Source organism: Rhea americana, unplaced genomic scaffold (assembly GCF_003343005.1).
Source record: "Rhea americana isolate MKP2758 unplaced genomic scaffold, rheAme1 scaffold_309, whole genome shotgun sequence".
NCBI lineage: Eukaryota > Metazoa > Chordata > Aves > Rheiformes > Rheidae > Rhea > Rhea americana.
Genome location: NW_028186434.1, coordinates 761,192 through 781,528, shown reverse-complemented (window position 1 = coordinate 781,528; position 20,337 = coordinate 761,192). Strand labels below are relative to the sequence as shown.

The window sequence follows — 20,337 nt, the reverse complement described above, 5'->3', positions numbered from 1 at the left end:
AATGAGAAGAAAGGTAAACAGGTGAACAGTGTTAAATGGCAATCTTCAAAGTCTAGGGTTGAAGTCCAAGTATTTTTAGTTCAGAGACTTTAGTAAAATTAAATTATGAATGTTACTGATGTAGCTAGTTTTATTATGCATTATTATAAACTTAAAAAAAAATAAACCAAAGTTTAGAAATGCCCACTTCTGACTAAGTGGCTAAGTTTTATGAAAATTTTTTGTATTGAGCTGTAGTAGAAGCAATATAGGACTTAAGTGAGCTGCATGCTGCTTTGTCTTCAAGTCTCAGAGCCTTTAGAAATTACAAGCAACGGAGGTCTTTTACTTAAAAATGTCATGATGGAAAAGGTTATAAAAAACAATATCTCTCAATATACTAGCAAAATCTTTCCTTGCCTCCCAGCTGCAAAGTTGTCAGCAGCTTCTCAGTGATGAAGAGGAAATATAAACTCCTCTTGAAGTAAAACTTCAGAAAAAAGGGGACTTGATGTAATCACAGTCTTGCAGATGCTAGTACTGATGCTTAGATATATGTCAGAATTTCACAGAAGCAAAGTCAGGCATACTTGATAGTAAGTTAAACTGAGTGTTTTTCACAGGAGTTTTCTGTGAAGAATGTTTTCAGGTGTATGCGATTTATGTTAATGGATAAAACTGAATTACATATATTGTGAGCTGTGCTGTTCATTTTGGTTCTGTTAATTTCTGATAAACAACAGTTCTTAATATTTCAAGTGCTTTTATTTTTGCTGGATGCTGTTTTTGCCTATCTAACATATATGAGCCTTGCTGACCTTCCTAAAATACTCAGGAGAAAAAATACATATATATGTATAGCTTATGGATTAATTGCTAATGTAAGCTAATACAAAGAAATATTAGGTCTTCTTGTAGGACTGTGGATATACTTTTAATTAGGATGACCCTAGAATGTCAAAAATAGTGTAGCATAATTTAGTGCTAAAACTCTAATTGTCGTATGTGTGAGAGTAAATTAATAGTCTTATAAAACCTTAATTAGGATCTGGGAAAGAGTTTATGATAGGATTATTGTACTATGTTAAAATTGCTTTTTCAGCCATTCTGATCATAAAGCATTAAATGGTTCCTAAACTCAGATGGAGTTTTGTACTTAGTGTAAATACTGCATTACTTTTAAATAGCTTTACACCTTTTTTAAATAAGCAAATGGAAATATGATTCTGACAAAATAGCATATTTCAATTTGTTTTTTTTCTTTTGAGAGATGTTTATCTACCACCAATAATTTTGTTCAATTTTAAGTCATATTTAGAAATGAATAGTAGAAGCAGTTGACGTTGCAGGTGGAAAATTGCATTTAATAAGACTGCATGGATTAATTTATGAATTCTCATAACAGTAAATTAAATTTATATATGCAAGAGGAGATAAAATTCTGCTAAATGTTTTCTTCAAGAGGAATTATCAGAGAGTTAAAAGTTTTCATGATATTGTATATTAAATTACTGTATTGTGTTATTTGGCTGAAAAAGCTTGCCATTGTAATGCACAGTCTAACAAGACTTTGTAAATCAAAGATTTTGTAAATCGAAGCCTGAAACACTTGGCCTAAAAGTACTAAATGAATAATATTTTATTCTGCTGCTTGTTCTAGATCAGTGCGTGTAAGAATTTTCTTTTTTATTTTCAGTATTTCAGCCTCAAGATGCATTCACTTCAGGCACTAAAGTATGTGTATATCTGTTGTAAGCTGGCTGAATGTATTTGATCGTCAAAGAATCACAGGAATATTCAAGTTAGAGGGACCTCAGGAGTTCAACCTCCTGCTCAAAGCAGGGCCAGCTATGACATCAGACCAGGTTGTTCAGGTCCTGAGCAGGTCCTGTCAAGTCTTGAAAATACTAAAGGATGAAGACTTCACAGCCTATCTTGGCAGGCTCTTCCAGTCCTTGACTGTCCTCAGGGAAAAAATTTCTTCTGCCAGTCTGAATCTCTCTAGTTTCCATTAATGCCCAGTGTCTGTCATTCTCCTACCATGTATCATATGAGGAGCTTGGCTCCATCTTCTTAGTGACCACTTCATAGGTGCTGTGGAAGGCTCCTGTTACATCCCCCAAAGCCATCTTCTCTCCAGGCTGAGCAAGCCCAGCTCCCTCAGTCTTTACTCACAGGGCAAGGGCTCCAACTCTGACCAGCTTGGTCAGCCTCCACTGAACTCACTCCAATTCATGGATGTCTTTCCTCTGTTGGAGGGACCAAAAATGGACAGAGGACTCTAGATGCAGTCTCATAAGAGCTGAGGAGAGGGGAATAATCACTCCCTTCAACCTACTGGCTGTGGTCCTGTTAGTAAAGCCCAGGTTGCTCTTGGCCACCTTTGCTGGCTCGTGCTCAGCTTGTTGTCCACCAACACCAACCAGGCCCCGTTGTGGGTGGGGAATACCCAGGAACTAGGGAGTTCTTCCTTTTCCAGAAGACCTGGCATTTTTCCTTGTTGAATTCCATGACATTCCCATTGGCCTATTCCTTCAACCTGTCTGGGTCCAGGCCTCTGGAAGGCAGCCCTGCCCTGAAATGTATGGTTCTCTAGGTTGATCTTGCAGACCTGATGATCAAGCACTCCATGGAGTCCTACAGGTCATTGATAAAGATATTAAACAGGACAGGTCCCAAGATAGACCCCTAAGGAACTCCATTTGTCACAGGCTTGCAGATAAAGTATGTCTGATTAACTGCTACTCTCTGAGCCTGATCATGCAACCAGCTTTTTATCCATATATATATATACACTTATCCAAACCATAATACTACAACTAATATACAAGAATTTTGCGGAAAACTGTGCCAGAAGTCTCAGTTAAGCTGAGGTAAAAGATATCCTCTGCTCTCCCCTCATCCATGAATCCAGTCACTTTATCATCGAAGTCAATCAGGCTGGTCAAACAGGATTTACCCTGCATAAATCTATTCTGACTGTTCCTGTTCACTGCCTTCTCTTTCACATGCCCAGGAGTTTGTTCGAGGAGGACTCACTCTATGATTTTCCAACAGACCAAAATGAAGCTGAATTGCAGGTTATTTCCCAAATTGTTCTTTTCTTTCTTTCTTTCTTTCTTTCTTTCTTTCTTTCTTTTTTTTTTTTTTTTTAAGGTAGCTGCATTAAAAAAAGAATTCTGTACAATACTTCAAAGATAACATTTCAAATAGAATTCAACGATACGTTACACAGTACAGGAAATAAACTAGTATCTTTCCATTTCCACCATAGAACTGTCTGTATTCCTAGGAAACGGGAAATAAAATTCTACATCGTCTATGGGGCTATCTTTCTTTTGCAGTTATTTTCATTATTCAATGGCAAGTATCTTCACATGCTCTGAACCGAAGTCAGGGCACGGCCTTAGAATCAGTGGAACGTAGAGACAAAACGGACCTAGAAGAGATCATCTCACTCATCCACAAGCACCAAAGCTTCATATTTGTTGTCTTCGTATTTGCATGTGATTAACTGATCTTTCACCAATAAAATACAAAACTACAGAGCACAATAATCAATTACAAATGTTACTGGTATACTCTAATGAAGACGCCTATCGCCAAAAGGCAAGACAAGTTATCTGCAGTAGAAGGTATTTTAGCCCTTCCAGAATTGCTGCAAACTTCAGTATAACAATCAAGTTGCATTTATTTTCAAGTAGAGAAACAGACAAAAAAGCTAAGTGTAATTAACTTTTAAACTCAGGTTGCCAAGAAGAAGACTAAATGCTATTTATTTCCCCCCGATTGATCAGTTAAGGGCAATACTGATCGTGGGATTAAATACTGAATCCTCTGTATTTGCAGTGTTTCTGCATGACAGATTTGTAATTATTTCTGCTTTCGTGTTAAGAACTTTGAAGTTTTGTTTACATGCAATCTAGGATTCTTACACTTGCTTTGCTATGCCCTAAGTGATAGACTCAATCACAATTACAGGAGGGAGAAATTGATTCTAAGTTTTTGTCATTTTCAGGTTTAACTCATATTGATTTTGGGGGGATTATTAAGAGAGATAAACATGTATATCTTAAAGAAAATAAACAAATAAATAAATAGATAAGTCAATGGGGCAGGAAATAATCATCTACTTGAAGGATATAAATATCAATGAGTGAAAGCAATTATTCAAGGTGACATAAGAAACTATAAATATGATAAGACAGAGAGAAATAGCATATCAGAGAAAATAATTTAAACTCAGTAACTTTGGTCCACATTTAAGGCACTAATTTTTAACTGCAGAAACTAAAGTTGCCTCAAAACAATAGTAAAGAGTTACGTAGCTACATAACTTAAACACAGAAAAGTTCAGCTGGCAGGTCTGCACAACTTGGGCTAAGGTTAGCCTAAGTCTATTTGTATGACCCTGGGGTAAGGAGCACTTATATCTTGAGAGGTCCATTATACTTCATTTCAATGCTGGTTTTAATTGGCTGTGTTAATAGCAAGGCACAAGAAGCTGTCAGCAGTTAGGCAAGGGCCAGGTACGGTTTAAGGCAAAGCAATCTACGAGTGCCAGTATGTATAAAGGGGCTACCATCTGCAAAAGGATAAAGGGTTTTACTGCTTACCAGAGTGGGTATGCTTCTCATAGAGTAAACAAACTGTCTGACTCCAGGATGAGAGGGGGTCAGACCTCTACTGGCACTTCTGATATTCTCCAGGCATRCTTATTCCCCATATATTGTCAATACAATCTAACTGCAGCAGATGCTCCTCTGTCATGCCTATTTTCAGCTCAGACGCAAGTCACAAATTCCTCCTATGCAAGGCCGCAGTGGTGGCAGGTAAGGATTCAAAAGAATAAGCAAGAGTTTTGGGGATAGGGAAAAAGAACCTTTTTTCTTCTCTCCCCTGAGCATTGTTTCCTTTTCCTGGCTTAGAAATCTTGAGAGGGGTAAAGATATCCCTAACCAAGGCTCAAATGAAGAAAACAATAAATAAGCAGTCAAAATATTCCTCCTAGATTCCAGTTAAGATTTCACCAGAGACAGCAAACTCTAGCATCAAGGCACTGTGCAGAGAGGGACAAGGAAAGGGAATGAGATCTGCAAGAGACATCCCTCTCAGATTTTAGCTAAGGAAGTCTGAAACTAAAATAAATATATATATAAATAAATAGTCAAGAAAAAATCAAATATATATAAACAAAACCCAATCCCCCTCCCACTACAAGACACAACATGTTAAAAGTCATCATAACAAATTAGAAATGAAAATAAATAATGAATCACCTATTCCCTTTCTTCTTGCAGTGCAAACATATTCTTCATTATCTTGCATGCTACAATATGCTAAGAATATCCATAAAGACAGTGACTGAGAGTAGCTCTAAATCCAAGCCATAGCTTATATTGTAGCTCTTACAGCTGTATCCAAAAGCACTAGGAGCAACATACTGTAAGACCTGGGTACCAAGAACTCAGTCCTATTTAAAGAGTTGAAACTATTTATGATTGCATTGTCACACACCTGCGCACAYGCAAAGGAGCACAGAGGGGCAACAGCAGGCAAGGGAACCCCAATGAGCAGTCAGAGAAACAGAGCCTCTGCCCTGACTCATCCCAGGGCTGTCGCAGGAGAGTGATGGGCCAGAGGTGACCTTCATCACCATGAGTTAATGGGAGAGGCTCTCCAGAGCACCACACAGAGTGAGGGGGGTCRCTGCCTATGGGTTACTATGGGATGGCAAAGAACAACATTTGGGGATTGTACAAAATGGAATTAGGGGAAGTTTAGGAGAAGAACCAAAGGAAGGGAAAGGGAGGGATCAAAGTGGTTTGTGGAGGAAAAAAATGTAGGAAGATAAAGGTAAAGGACAAAATAGCCCTGTTGCACAAAAACAGGCTGCTGGTCATATGCTTGTCTGGTCATGCCCTATGCCTGATTAGTGCAGTCTTATCTTTCCATTAAGCTTTTTCTAACTTTTCCTGGGTGATGGGACTCCCTATTCTATGTGCAGGTATGTGCAGCCCTAAGGGCCAGCAACTGGAGTTAGACCACAGGTCACAGGGCTTATGTGTCTGTGGTACCAGCAGCTGGAGCAGGTGAAGGCAGGTGTATCAGTGTGCGATCACAAGTGAATCTCAAGCTGGACTAGCTGGCAAATAGGATACGTGGCTTGGGAGCCAAGTACATATGTGTGTCTCTGAGTGAGACATCGGGAAGACTTGGCTACCAGTGGGTCCAGACCAACTGCGGGAGAGACTGTGGGGTCTGGAGGCCGACAGAGACCTGTTTGTATATGTCTGCACGTCTCTGTTGGAGGTGGATACGGTGTAGACTGTCTAAATCCAGTTACTGGAGGGAATCCACAGTGTGTGTGTGTCTGCACATACGCTGGTGTGTGCAAGGGCGTCTGTACCAGCAGCAGTAGGGCTGCCTGCACTGGATGCCTCTAAATTAAAAACTATAGTTCAGTATTGTTATGGATGACTCCTATCAAATGAACAATACTGTAGTTTAACAGGTTCTTGGTTTAACGCAAGTATAACCTTCTTTAAATCAAGCCTCTCCCTTTACATCTTCTGAACCAAAGCAAAGAATAAAACCATTCCTCTCTATCAGTAAAACTTGCACTAATTTGTTCTCAGTAGTACTGTTTGCACTATCAGTAACTTCACTTCTCACACTATGATGAAAACCACAAAGGTATGTGAAAGTCCACACAAGCATTAAGTTAATATAAATCTGTTTAATTCCATAGGTTSATGGCATCTACTAAATCTTCATATAATAGTGTTTGAATACTGAATGCTCCTAAAATATCATGCCCTAAATGTTTTGTGCTCTCTAGTATAGGACATGACTTTTTCCAGGACAAGCTACAGCTATGTTTCGATGAATCAGTACTGAGGCCAGAGACTGGAACTGAAACACAAACCGTGCTCTTTTGACATATGTGAATGCAATATTTAATACTGGCTAAAAAATCATGTGTGAACCAAGAAGTTTGTAGATTATGTCGTCCAACACATAATGAAAGCACATATGTCTGTACTCTTATGTCTATATTTCTTACTTTTGCATACCTTCACAGGTGGCTGGTCCTCACTTTTGGACTGATAGGCTTACATGTTCACACAGATTTTTTTCAAATGTACTATAGTCAGTACCTTCAAAAATAATGTTTTAGGACTGTTTGGATCACTTTCTTGAAATTTAGTACTTGAGATCTTAACACAAACCAAATAAAACAATTACATCTAAACACAATCAGCTAATGGAGATAAGGACTTTGAAGAGCTTAAGCTGTTTAGATTCAGAAAGATTCTAAAGCATCTATACCCACAACTGAAAGATGACTTAGAGCTCCTTGCAAGATTGGTCAGGAGGTAAGTACAGCAAGAAAGGACACGAAAACACTTTTAACAAATGCTGTACTAAAGCACTTTAGCTATCATTTTGTACTGTCAATCCATCATTCTGTGGGAATGAATGCCAGCCATCTGAGAGTGTTCTTATTTTCAGAAATAAACAACGCTAAATTTGCAAATGTTCTGCATATTGAAAAGAGATTATTGTATTACATACTTTATTATGTAATGTAAATGTATTTTTTTGTACACATCACCCCAAAAGACATTTCTTAATAACAGATGAATGCCTAGCGCATGCTAACTGTAGACCTGCGGTCGGCAGCACTTACCAGAGGGTCACTTTATGTGCCCCTACTACAAATATTAGGAGGTAAATCTGCCCCATTACTTTTCAGCATCTCTTCTACTAACTGAAAAAATCTCAATTTTTTGTTAATATTCACAGTTTCCAGCAAAGTTTTTGCTCAGATAATCAGGGAAGTAGAAATAAAGGATAATTATGGTCCAGTCACTGCAGACAAGTCATAGGGGGAACAAAAGGGATCTGAAGAATAGTTAAAGAGGGTCTCATCTTTTATTCATCTTTAAGGGCATGATAATGCATAATAAACTGCTGATTAACATGTTTTGGTTCAAAAATACCCACTGCTCATACCTCAACAACAGAATATGGGCTAACATTAAAGAAAAAAAGATCACACCAAATCTAATGAAGAATCTCACATGGTTTCAAGAAATGTTCTTTTAGCTATTTAATGTTTGAAATTAGGGAAGTCTAAATTCCATTTTTACTTTCTAATGCAGTAGTTCACAGGACTTTTTCCATATAATATTAGAAATGTTGGTTCTACAGACTAACTTCATATGAGTTACTGTAATCTATGAAAAAAACTGGAAGTTCTTTGTAATTTGAAATTGATCCATAGATTAAGAACAGATAGATATTCAGATCAAAGGTATGAAATGGAAATTAGAGTGTGAGTTTTTTTTTTAAACAAATATTTCTTAACTTTTAAAATGTTTATTCTATTCTTCAAACTCTTCCCATCTTACACAGGAAAGTTTAATACAGCAATAGACAGAAGGTACAAAATTTAACAAAGAGCTAGCTGAAATAACTTTCATAAATCCAATTCAACATATGCATGTAAAGAATATTACATATTTACTACAAGAGAAAAATCTCTCACTTTTACAAAATACTTAACAAAATTAGAAAATAAAAAAAAATGATTAAGCACCAATTATCTTTCCTCTTTACTTGCAAGTCAGTAGGTTTTTTTAATAAGCATTCTCAACATACGGACATATGAAGAAATAAATAACAAAGCAAAACACAGTAGTAATTTGCAGCCATGCTTCTAAATACAGGGGCAAGTCAGAATCTAATCAGTACATGCTAACTTACAGTTATCCTATCCTTTAATTAAAAACTTACAAAAGACTTCCAGGTGGTATAAGCTGAGTAGAGTTTAGCTTCTAATTTCTTGTTCTTTGGGGACATAATGGAATTTAAATTTATGTCTAGTTTTACTTTAAAGAAACATTTGATCCATTCATGTTTTACTTTTTATACTATATACAGTGATTTAAAAAAAACTAAGAGAAAATAAACTAAAAGAATTGGTAAGGATGAAATATTATATAGTTGAAATTCATTTACTCTGTTTTAGGTTATTCAGTGAATATTTCCAAAAAGCCTCTGTCAATAGCTAATTATAATAAATCCATCAAAGGAGAACCTTGCAACAAGCGTAATGCAGAAGATTAATCAAAAAGAAAGAAAAAAAGAAACACCTACTTTCCCAACATAAAAGATGATAGATTGTACTACAAGGTAGTAAAAACTAAAGGACTACAGGTATTCATATCTGAAAACCTGTAGCAAAACTACGAGGAACAACTCCAAAAAGCTTTGGGCTTGAAGAGGACATACTATAACTCCAGAGAAATGCATGCTGTCTTCTTCACTGATTCTGAAATGCCTCTAAGAAAAACAACCTGAAAAAGGACAGTTTGATGCCACAAGACTATTTTCAGGTATCACTTTGCTGATTTTGTGTTGCCTTAAAGGCTGAGGTAGTATAACATACCTCTAAAAGCCCTATCCAGCTCAAGAAGCATTCCTCTGGTATAAGCCATTAAACACACAGCCAGCATAAATCTCTGGCACAGTATGATGGAGGCCAAGCTAGTGGCATGTGTCAGGACCACAGTATAGTCCTATGTGGAGGTTTCAGTGCAGCACTGTGATATCTAACAAAGCCTGGAAAAGATTGACTTTAAACAGACAGACAGACAAAAAAGCTGTTCATAGGCTAACAGAGATCTTTCCAAGTCCTAACTCCTTAAGATCATGTTAAAATGAAACTAAACCCCTAAAAAAACCCAAACCAAACCAAACCAAAAAAAAACTCAGAGGGCTCAAAACCAAGCAACTTGTGATGAAAGCCATCACTAAAATCAAATTAATGACTTCTGTAAGGATATCAGCACTTACTGTTTTCAAATTCTGAATATCATCTTTTCCCTACGCAATGATCACTAGTTCAATTTGAAGGGCCAACACCTAGCTGTACTTACATATCCCAGCTGAGAATCTGCACACACCCATCCCCAATTTCTGCTCTTGCAACACACCTTCTCAAATATCACTTATAATTTTTAAGTCACTGTAACCTATAATTCCTTATAAATTATAAAATTCTTGTTTTCCCTGTTTTGTACTAGGAACTTAAAAACAATGAAAACCCAGCAAATAGACTCTAAGATGCTGAATGCAGATGAATAATTCCAACTTCAGCAACATTTCAATRGACTTACAAACAAGCAAATTCTTACCAGTTGAATAAGCAGGCTAATTAGGTCCGTCAGGGGTTTATTGATAAGCAGGAGGTCTTCAGCAGCCWGTGTGTCCCCTCCTGTGCCAGATTTCTGGGCCTTAATAAGATGAGATAAAAATAAAAGCAGCTTTGGTGAGTGTTCAGTTATGAGAAACAAATAAGGCCCATTAGGCAGTAGAGTTTTGAATGGAAGTTTGAAGGACACTTATACACTCTTTTTTAGTGAAGTATTCCTAGACTCCCAATGAGCAGTTATACCCTGACTGTGTTTGTAACAATAAGCACAAAGCAAAAGGGACTCATGCTGTCATGCCCACTCTGAACAGAMAAAATATGCTGACCTACTTTATATTTCTTCAGCAAAATGCTATGAACTATATATAAAAAGTATCTCTAAACCATATATGTATGCCTATACACTCCACTTCATGTATATGAATTCTATTTCAATATGGCATGTATACTTTCACATTAACAAATCATCCTATTTTTTCATTTATAAGCAACAACTCTGAATGCAACTAAAAACAAAATTCTCAGACTGATGTCCACTTCTGCCCTCCTGACTCCCAACTCTATGAGGAGATCGTCTCTCCTCATACATGTTCTCCAGCTTAATTGACTTCAACACTGTTATACCAAGCACAAGTACAGAATTAAGCTCTCTAATATTACATGAATGTTGGTAACAATATAACAATCAGCAAATAGCCTATAAAATTTGATTTGCAAAGAGATTCATAGAAGAGCAACCCATTACAGAACTTGCAAAGCACTACCTTCTACATGGTATTAGAGGACTCAGAAAAGACAAAGGTATGACACCATCTATCTATATTATGTTTTTTTCCAAAAAATAAGGGAAATATCTCAGCAAAATATCTGGTTGATAATACAATTGATTATCAAAATCTGTGTGAAAACAAAGGTGGGTTTTTAACACTTGCTTCATACATTAAATCTTCTTTAAAAGCCACAGCAGGAGCTTTTCAGAAAAACAAAGCCCTGTCCTGAAATATAATACAACCTGTTTGCAAATCTTTTGAATCTCTGCCCTTGAGATATGCTGGGCCTGTTAGGATTCTCCATTTTTCTCCAGATAATCCCAAGACCATAAAAACTCACCATGAAGAATAAGTGTTTTTAGCCTAAATAGAAATCACTTCCAGCTGAATAACTGAGGCATCTAGCAGTGCATTTAAAAACAAGGCAAACATTTCACTAGTTTAACATTACATCTAAAAAGTATGGTGAACACTTCTTTTTTTTCTTCTTAAGAGCAATCTGTAACTTCTTTGAATAAATTCTGTGTTCCATTTTTAAGAAGCAAGAGGTCTTGGTTGACTTATAATTAGAAGACAAATTGAGCAGTGTAAGAGAATACTTCTGAGTACATGTATAGAGGATATGTGTGCTTTTCAAGTATAGTAATCATGTGTGATTTATAGTAAGAACTGTTTTTTTTTTCTTTACRGAGTAATCCTTTTCTTTTAAAAGGGACTGAAGGAAAATGCTTTGAACTRTCACTGATAGAATGTCAGATTAAGCCATTTATGGAGTCCAGAAAGGAAACGGTTGGCTAGAATCTGGGTTTTCAGCTCACAGTGAGGCACCCACTCTAGCTAAGTAACTGCATGAAAGAGTGACATGCAATTGCAAACACATGCTCTCCTACATCCAAACTAAGAATTTAATAAAATTAAAAATTTTAGATTTAAATTGAGGAATTTTTCATTAGGGTAACAGGAAGGAATCTAAGAATTATTTAGGATGGTGATCACCAGAAAATAAATTCCATTACCTGTAAAGTCAGGCGTACAATGTTTGCTGTATACATCAACATGCAGTGCAAAATGTCAAGCAAGGACAGCAGCAGTGCATTTGCTGTCTTGGTGCTGCTTTTATCATCTGCCTCCAAGTACAGAGCCATAGTTTCTATTAGGAGATTACAGATGTGATGAGCCAGTCCTATATAGACAGTAAGATTAAAAAAAAAAAAGAAAAAAAATCAAAAGAAAAACAATTTTGAAGGTAGCACAGTTAAAAATAACGGATTAGCATAAAACCAAATTTCACACACATAATGAATATTTATTAAATTTCTTCTTTTTCTTTCATCCTTATTATAGTTACCTCTCCTTTTTATTTCTCATTTGGGGCAGCTTATGAAGAGAGCTAAACCGATGCAAATTTGCTAAACGCATGGAGAATTATGTAACGTACTAAATAAAAACCTGCAAGGAATCATTAACTTTTCCATAGTATGCTGGTATGTAAGCGCATAATATGGCTCCTGGTCAGAAGTTACCAGCTTCTCCAAGCTGTTACAGAACGACATGGCAACTGTATCAAGCCTGCAGCCTAAAGTTTTCTCTCTTAAGTGGTTAGTTAATTACAACCTTCTCCATATGCTTTTTCTGTAGAATTGAACAGGATTATGCTTACTGTAATGGAAGAATACCTCTTTCTTGTGAGCTTCTCTGGGATAACATCTATAGTATTGAAAGCATTATATAAAATTGTATTTTTCAATGATACTAAATATTACATTTTCCAATATTCAYTGATCACTATAACTGCTACCATTAAAAAGAATTCTGAATTTATAATGAAGTATAACATTTTCACATTAAAAGCAGGCAAAAAGAATAAAATAATTGCTAGAATGCTAGTTTCAAATAGACAGCTGTGAACATTCAGTCAAGATTCTGYAGAATAAAGAATTTGATTTTCCTAAATAAGTGTAAGTATTTTCAGCCAGCCCTTTTAAGCACATGCATTATAATTGCATCAATACATTGCCCTCCCTCCCTGCCCAAGTGTGAACAGCTACTGCTACAACAAAATCTGCTAAGCAAACTACAAAGCAGAGCAGTTCAAGTAACAGATGCATCCTGCGAGGTGTGTCACCCCATTCTGGATCACGGGTGAAATTTCCGTGAGCCTGGTACTCAGTATGACTGCTGTTAGCACTGTGGGTCTCCGCAGTTCTCTGAACAGGTGCGCAACAAGGATTTTGCTGCCAGATCTGTGCTCACAGCTGAGGAGCAGAAAGACTCACTGTTGCTGATGACTGATCTCAGTACAGCCAGGCATGAACTCCTGCGGCAGTAYAGACCGGACTACGGTAGCACTTCCTATCCCAACTATTCCTACCTAGTTCCTTGCCTCGTCTGCTACTTCCTCTTCTATTTCATAGACGAGGAATTAGAGTACAATTGAGTTATGTCTGCCAAAGTTTTCCAGTTCTTTGCAGATGGAAAAGAGAAGAAAGAACAGAGAGCAGTTTAACAAGCAGCTCCTTTGAGTCACCTCCAGCACGCTGCAAACACTGACTCTGAGCGAGGGTATGGGATAAGAGGCCAAGAGTCACTGTCCGCAGCAGCGCTCTTGCAAAGGTGTACTGTAAACCCACCAATCTTTTGCCATTTGGAAAAATGTATATTAGTAAAAAATACATTATTTCAGCACTAGAATTGCCAGATCACATATTTGCATTGCAACTTTCATAATACTGAATKGAAGTCTCTGCATTCATATAACTCCCTGAGAACTTCCGTAAGACTCTAGTCCCCATGGCTATCAAAAATGTAYGAAAACATGACTGAAGTGTATCCCAGAGGTACACAGTAGTGCTGCAAAGATGATGAGCATAAAATATATGAGTTATTTTTTAAACCATATTTTAAACCACTCTGAGTTTAAAACCTCAGAACAATCATTGCTATAGAACCAATTGCTAAACACTACGAGTACAGAGCTGCCTTAATGAGTTTAACTTTAAGAAGTAATCATACACATTTCTACAAACATAAAAGTATGAGATTAAAATAAGACATTATAGAATAACAAAGAGTAATTATACTATTAAGGTTTTGAGAGCAGGCAAATATGTGAGGTGCCTAACTATCTTTGCTTTGAAAGCTGCCCCATTAACTAACTAAACTTCCATGAAAGATTTTTCTCCCCGTTTCTTCCCCTCCTCACCTTTCTAAGGAAACTACATGCAAAAACATTCCTTTAGAATACAGTAACAGGTCAGGATTGTTAAGACTTGTACTCTTTTTAAATCTCACATCTTTTATGTTTTTCAGGATTATTAGTGTTATTCTTCCACAACAGTTTGATTGATGGACTACAGCTCAGGCTAAACTTTGAATTTCCTGCTTTTTGTCTGCATAACTAGACTCTCAAAATCATATCAGTCTAATCTTGCACATTTAATTTCCTTTTTTTTAAGTACAGTTTCTGCTGCAGTTCTGAGCATTTCAAACAAAAATGAGACAGCATGCAGAGCCATATTTCAGTGATGTCACCACTACCCACCAAGAAGAAAATAAACAGACATAATTGTATGTTTACCCAATACAAAACTTGTGGTTAGTCTATGCAGGCTAAGTTAGACTAAACCTAAGAAAACAGTCCAGTAAAAGTTGGTCCATATCAAAGTGAGGTCTGCAAAATTTCCTGCAGGGATATGTCCAAGTACAGTCTGTTTCTCCCTGTATATGACCACAAAACCCACAGCCACATCAAAATGAGTGAGTCACTCCTATTATTTCTAGATGGCTTACATACAACCTTTAGAGAGGGACTTGGAGATTAACACTGAGAAGACCTAAYCTAACTGTATGTGTTGTTATTAGCAGTAACTTTTAGGCAGTAGTCCTCTCTGCATTAACAGCATTAAGTAGAAAATGACTAGTAGTCAACAACGCAAAAAGATCTTTGACTCCAGTTTGCARTCCTGTCCTCCTCCGCTCTAGAGAGAACAACTTGTTTATTCTCTTGGCCGCCCCAGACTGTCTCTCTCGCAAGTGGCTCACGTCTGCTGTTCAGTGAAGGAGAAGGTAAAGAGAAGACTCAGCCTTCTCTTCACCCATCCACACATGAATATAATCCCACAGATTCTATTCTCTTGAACTGTTTGCATTCAAGGGGATGTATACTACGAAATACGCTTCTGAACACTTGAAATGCAGCAGAATTTACATTTAGTTAATTTAGTAAATTTACACTTAGTTACATAACTAAGTAAAATAACATTTACTTAGTTAATGAAAACACTGGATTTAGTGTATTTTACATAGATAAATACACGTGCACACAGAGTTATAGATACAAAGACATGCGTGTTAAATTAGGAACTTTTGACCTTAAATCTTTTTCTGCACTTAAAATACCTTAGGAAAATTTAACACATCAGAACTTCATAGACATATAAAACAAAACATCCGTGCAAAATGTTCCCTAACACGCTATCTGAYTTCTGTATGGATCACACACTTGGTTCCTCAAATAAAAATAAAACAGATGGACCTCTTGCCAAGTAAATAATGTTTTAGACATATCCTTTAAAGCACTCTGCATCATAACCAAATGAAGATTGAAGGCCACAATTGCAGACATGTAAATATACTCCTTGCTTACACCGCAAGACAAAACACACATTCCTTGTTCTCAAAAGAGAAAGTAGGGAAAACAGTATAATTTACAGTGACCATGTCAAAATTCATTGGAAGTTCAACAGCCCTGGCCACTGGTACTGTATCCAAACTACTTAAAGGTAGCTACAAAGATCAAGATAAATATGTATCAGCATCCCAAACAATTTAATCCCAAACCAGATAGTTTGAGAAAAAGAGACGCAATTCTAAAAAAAGAAGGAAACTGTATTCATATTTCAATGAATCATAATATAAAGACTGCATAGTAATGTCTATATTTGTCTATATTTCAGAAAACAATACTTCAAAGATTTTTTTTTGTTAGATTTTATAGTTGATTCAAGAACCACATGTTTCTTAATTTTCAATAAAGCCTAAAACAATATTTATCTTCAAAAACTTCGTGTTATACAATTCTGATTCACAATTACTAGATATTTATTTCTTATGCAATAACTCTCAACTGTTCATTAGAAAGTCAAATAGGCCCTGAGTCAAAAGGCACGCTCCATGCACCCCTGAACTTGGAAAGTAGTGGATCTGAATCTGAATTATGTATCATAGCTGAGAGCTAAACWGGAATAAATCAAAGATTTCCATTGAAAAAAGGCCACATACTTTTGAGTATGTTAACTTCCAAGTATGTTGGCAATAGTCCACCCTGTCAAGAGGAATGTGTTAGTGACGGCTTACACATATTAAAGTTAGGCATCATTGTTTCTTTCAGCTAGACATTTCTTATTAAGAGATATAAACAGAATCTTATTAATTATTGCATTTTTTTACTCTGCTAATTTACAAAAGTTCAGCAAACACAAAAACTACTGAAATAAAAGGTATCACATCATATAGTTTATACTTCACAGCCTAGTTACATTTATTATAATGCTTCACAGTGCACTAGCTATGCCTTATATTTATTTGTAAAAGTAAGGATATTTTCAAAATAACAAACCTCAGTGGAGTTATTAAACCTCAGCTATTCAAATTTTGCAGAAAGGTGTGACAAAATTTGGATTTTTTAAATATTGGAATTACTGTATTGACAAACTACCACAGTTAGAATTACAAAGAAACCATTTAAATTGCAATTCTAGTTTAATAATCTATATTAAAGGGATGGCATCCAAAATTCCTAGCCTCACTTTTATAGCATTTGACAAAGCTGGTGTTCACTGCAGAGTATTTTTCCTGCTTAAAGAGACCCTTGCATTGAACTGAACACGTAGTTAACAGTGTTTTACGAAYGTGGACTGTGATGACTATGTTTGTGTTTTACAAATCTTTCTGAAAGATAAAAGGAGTCTTTTGGCCTATGATACAGCTAATCAGACAGAATGTGCCGTGATGCCTTCTGGAATGAAAATTGGAGATGAGGTATTTTATTCTCAACTATTTGCAAGACGGATAAGGGAAAAGAAATCTTCACTTCCAAGTCATATGAAACATCAAAAGAGAGCCTGGGAAGCAATCTTCTAGGCATTTCTTTCATGCCTAGCAGCAATTAAAGCATTCAGCAAGCCTGTCTGCTTCCTGTAGAAAAAAAAGTTAGGACAGGTGCACTTGTCCCTAATGATGCTACCATGGAGTTAACCAGCCACTCAGTAAAATCCACAGCCTGGCAAAAAGGTTTCTCTTCGTTCCTGACTTCACATCCATCTCTGGAGAACTGTTCTTCCCTGTTTGTACCCCACCTACACAACTGACTGTCCAGGGGTATTACCGAGTACGTATTTACTAGACTTTCCTTCTTTCTTTTACTTTCAAGGTGACTGTTTTTTGTTTGATTTTTTTTTGGTTTTTTAAACAAATCAAGGTAACAACATTTTGGAATGTAGAAACTGCATGGCCAGACTAACTAGCACGCATATTTCAGGTTCTTTTTAAAATTAATGAGAAAACTCAAAGTTATAGCTTGGAAGAATCACAGGACAGCAGTCTGATAGATTCTTTTGCACAGAGAACAGCTCCTCAGCACCCAAGCACCTAAAATTATCTACTACGCCATAAAGGCTCTTCATAAAAACATACTTACCTATATAAACCTGGGACTTCATTGGTGATTTTTGTGCCACAGTCCTGGCAGCAAAGCTATCTCTTTTGAACAACTGAAAATAGCCAGTCTAAAGAAAATTCTGTGTTTAGGGTAGCAACATTTTTTAAAGAGGTTCATTGTTTTTATTGTTATTTAAGAATAATTTGTAAGTATTAGCAGTGCAGTATTCTTGAGTGAAAACTAAACTATGATCTAAAACTAGGACACTACGGATTTCAGAATCATGCAAGATTTGGTTAGTCATTAATATCAGATCCTGTGGAAAGAAAAAGAAGGGACTGCTGAAATTACCAATTTATGGCTACTGCTCAGAAAATTATTTTCTACTCTAATCTTAAAATTTATTAGTATTTAAGGAAGCAAAATTTGCACATTTGGATAAGCTACTGGACATTCTGTGGCTGAATAATGAATCATTGACTGTGTGGAACAAAAATCTCGTTTTAAGTGGTCACAGTGCAGTGGTCAAGGCTGTCCAGAGCTTCCCTTTATCGGCAGTCCGTATCTCAAGCTTTTCTTCCACATAGCAGTTGAGCACTGACAGACAGCRGCAGAGCAGTCACCATCCTTCCCTTACATCCACAAAAATGGACACAGTGAGGGACACTCAGGAAAGAAAAGCTAGTTATCACCTTTACTACAGCTAGTGGACAAGGAAGCATTATACTATCTTGAATTCAGATGTTTAAGAGACATATACATCTGACATCCACAGTGGCAGAATTTTTTTGTTTTGAATCACACATTCAAGGACAGAAACTTGACATGGCTCTACTTCTCCTTTTCAGGGCTGGTAAAGTTTGGCAGCTATTGTTAGAGGCAACAATTTATTGGTGACATCTTTTGCTGGTGAAGAAAAAAGACAGAACTAATGACTCCCAGGGGAACTATGCTAAACTCTAAGCCAAAGAGAATCCTTCCAACACAGAAATTTTCTTTCTTATAAAATTGAATCTGTGTAACAATCATGCAGGTGATTCAGATTAACAGGTATTTAGAACAGCAGAGAGATTATAAAAACTTTATGGATTTTCTCATTAAGAAGTATTTGAGTATAACAAAAGATAGGAAAAATRTAAGTTCCTGAATAATCAATGAATAATAAAACCACCTACTACTAAACATAGAATCATAGAATGGCCAGGTTGAAAGGGACCTCTGGAGATCATCTAGTCCAACCCTCAGCAGAGCCCATACGAGGACTGAACCCACAGCCTTGGCATTAGCAGCACCACACTCTTACCAACTGAGCTAAACCTGCCCACATGCTTACTGGTCAGTACAAAAACAGTAAAATACAACAAATTACACAAACTGGGCAAGACTGTAGTTAATCTACACAAAGAACTGTGGTTATAATGACAAACACAAAAAAGAGCATTTCTGAAAGAGATCACTGATCCCTTTTAGGAGTTTGCTACTGCTTTTAGAAATTAGAAGGTGGGAATTTTTCTATCCTAGAATCTCCTTAAGCTTTCTGTAGCAAAATTTCAGGTGAATTCAAGTTCTGGTGTCAGAATGACTCAACCCTGTTATAATCAAGTCAGAAAACATAGTCAAGCTGTTTGAAATGAAGCTCACAGCACATCTGAGTATGTAACATCAAAGTTTTGAAAGGCAGGGGTTTGTTCTAAACAACATTTACTGAGAGGGTCCTCAGTCCCAGGAGRGTAACTTGTTGAACATGAACACCTGCTTGTTCAACAGGAATAGAATGAAGGATCAGAAGATAACTATTTCCCAAAACAATTATCAGAACATCCAAATGTTTCTTGTTCTGCCAGAAAAAATTTCCAAAGTTGACATGAGAGAGCGCTATTTAACTAAGGATAGTAAGGATAGTTCAAGAGATCCCTTCAGACTGCTGATAAGACTTCAGTAGTGCCTCAATGTCAGCAGTCAGATTTGAGTTGTTTGGATACCATGCAGTTGGCATCACAGTCTCCAAAAACGTTATCCATTTCTTACCTTTGCTAGGTAGCACAAAAATAATTGGACAAAAAATTGGATATTTATCAAAAAAACGGCACCCACTGGGACACACTTTAACGCTTGTATCAGAAGGGCTGTGGGACTGGACACAACAAAAACATTTATTTTTAATTTATTTATTCAAACTAAAGTTTTGCTTTCCAGAGACGAAATCTAGTATCCATTAGTATCATAAGATGTGCTGCAGTGCTGTCACTAATGCATATATTATATATATCATAAATAAGATCCCTTTTTTGTTGATCAGGGAGCACAAAGGCCTTGGATATAAAATTGAGTGCTACCATCCCCAGAGATAATTGACAGTACAATAGAATATAATACTAGTTGCTGCCTGACACATTCATTTCATATGCTTTGTTTACTGCAATACTAGCTCTTTCCAGATGTTTGCTAGTGATCAACTGTTGGATGTTATTACTGCTACAATTTTGGGGAGGCAAGGAGAGAGGATGGGAAGGTGAGTACTCAGTCTCCCCCAGCAAACTATGCTAGATTATTTTAAACTGCTTAAATGGGCAGCCTCCCTTAACCCACCCGGTTTTAACTGAAGCAGATTCACATGCAAATGACCCTTTCAGCTGGAAGATCAGGGGAGGGTTGGAGGTAGAGGTAATGCAATACCTTCAAGGGGTAAACATTTAAAGTAAAACTTC

The 20,337-nt window shown here is 36.6% G+C and overlaps 1 protein-coding gene across 1 annotated transcript in view; it reads right to left on the bottom strand.

The window, feature by feature from the left end:
• The window catches only part of ULK4 (unc-51 like kinase 4), a 238,106-nt gene that overhangs the window by 61,131 nt on the left and 156,638 nt on the right, over positions 1-20,337 (bottom strand). Inside the window, exons 33-34 of the mRNA XM_085309970.1 lie at positions 11,988-12,154; positions 10,185-10,283 (exon numbers count right to left, since the gene is read on the bottom strand). Of these exons, the coding sequence (XP_085166096.1) occupies positions 10,185-10,283; positions 11,988-12,154 (266 nt within the window). The remainder of the gene's footprint in view (positions 1-10,184; positions 10,284-11,987; positions 12,155-20,337) is intronic.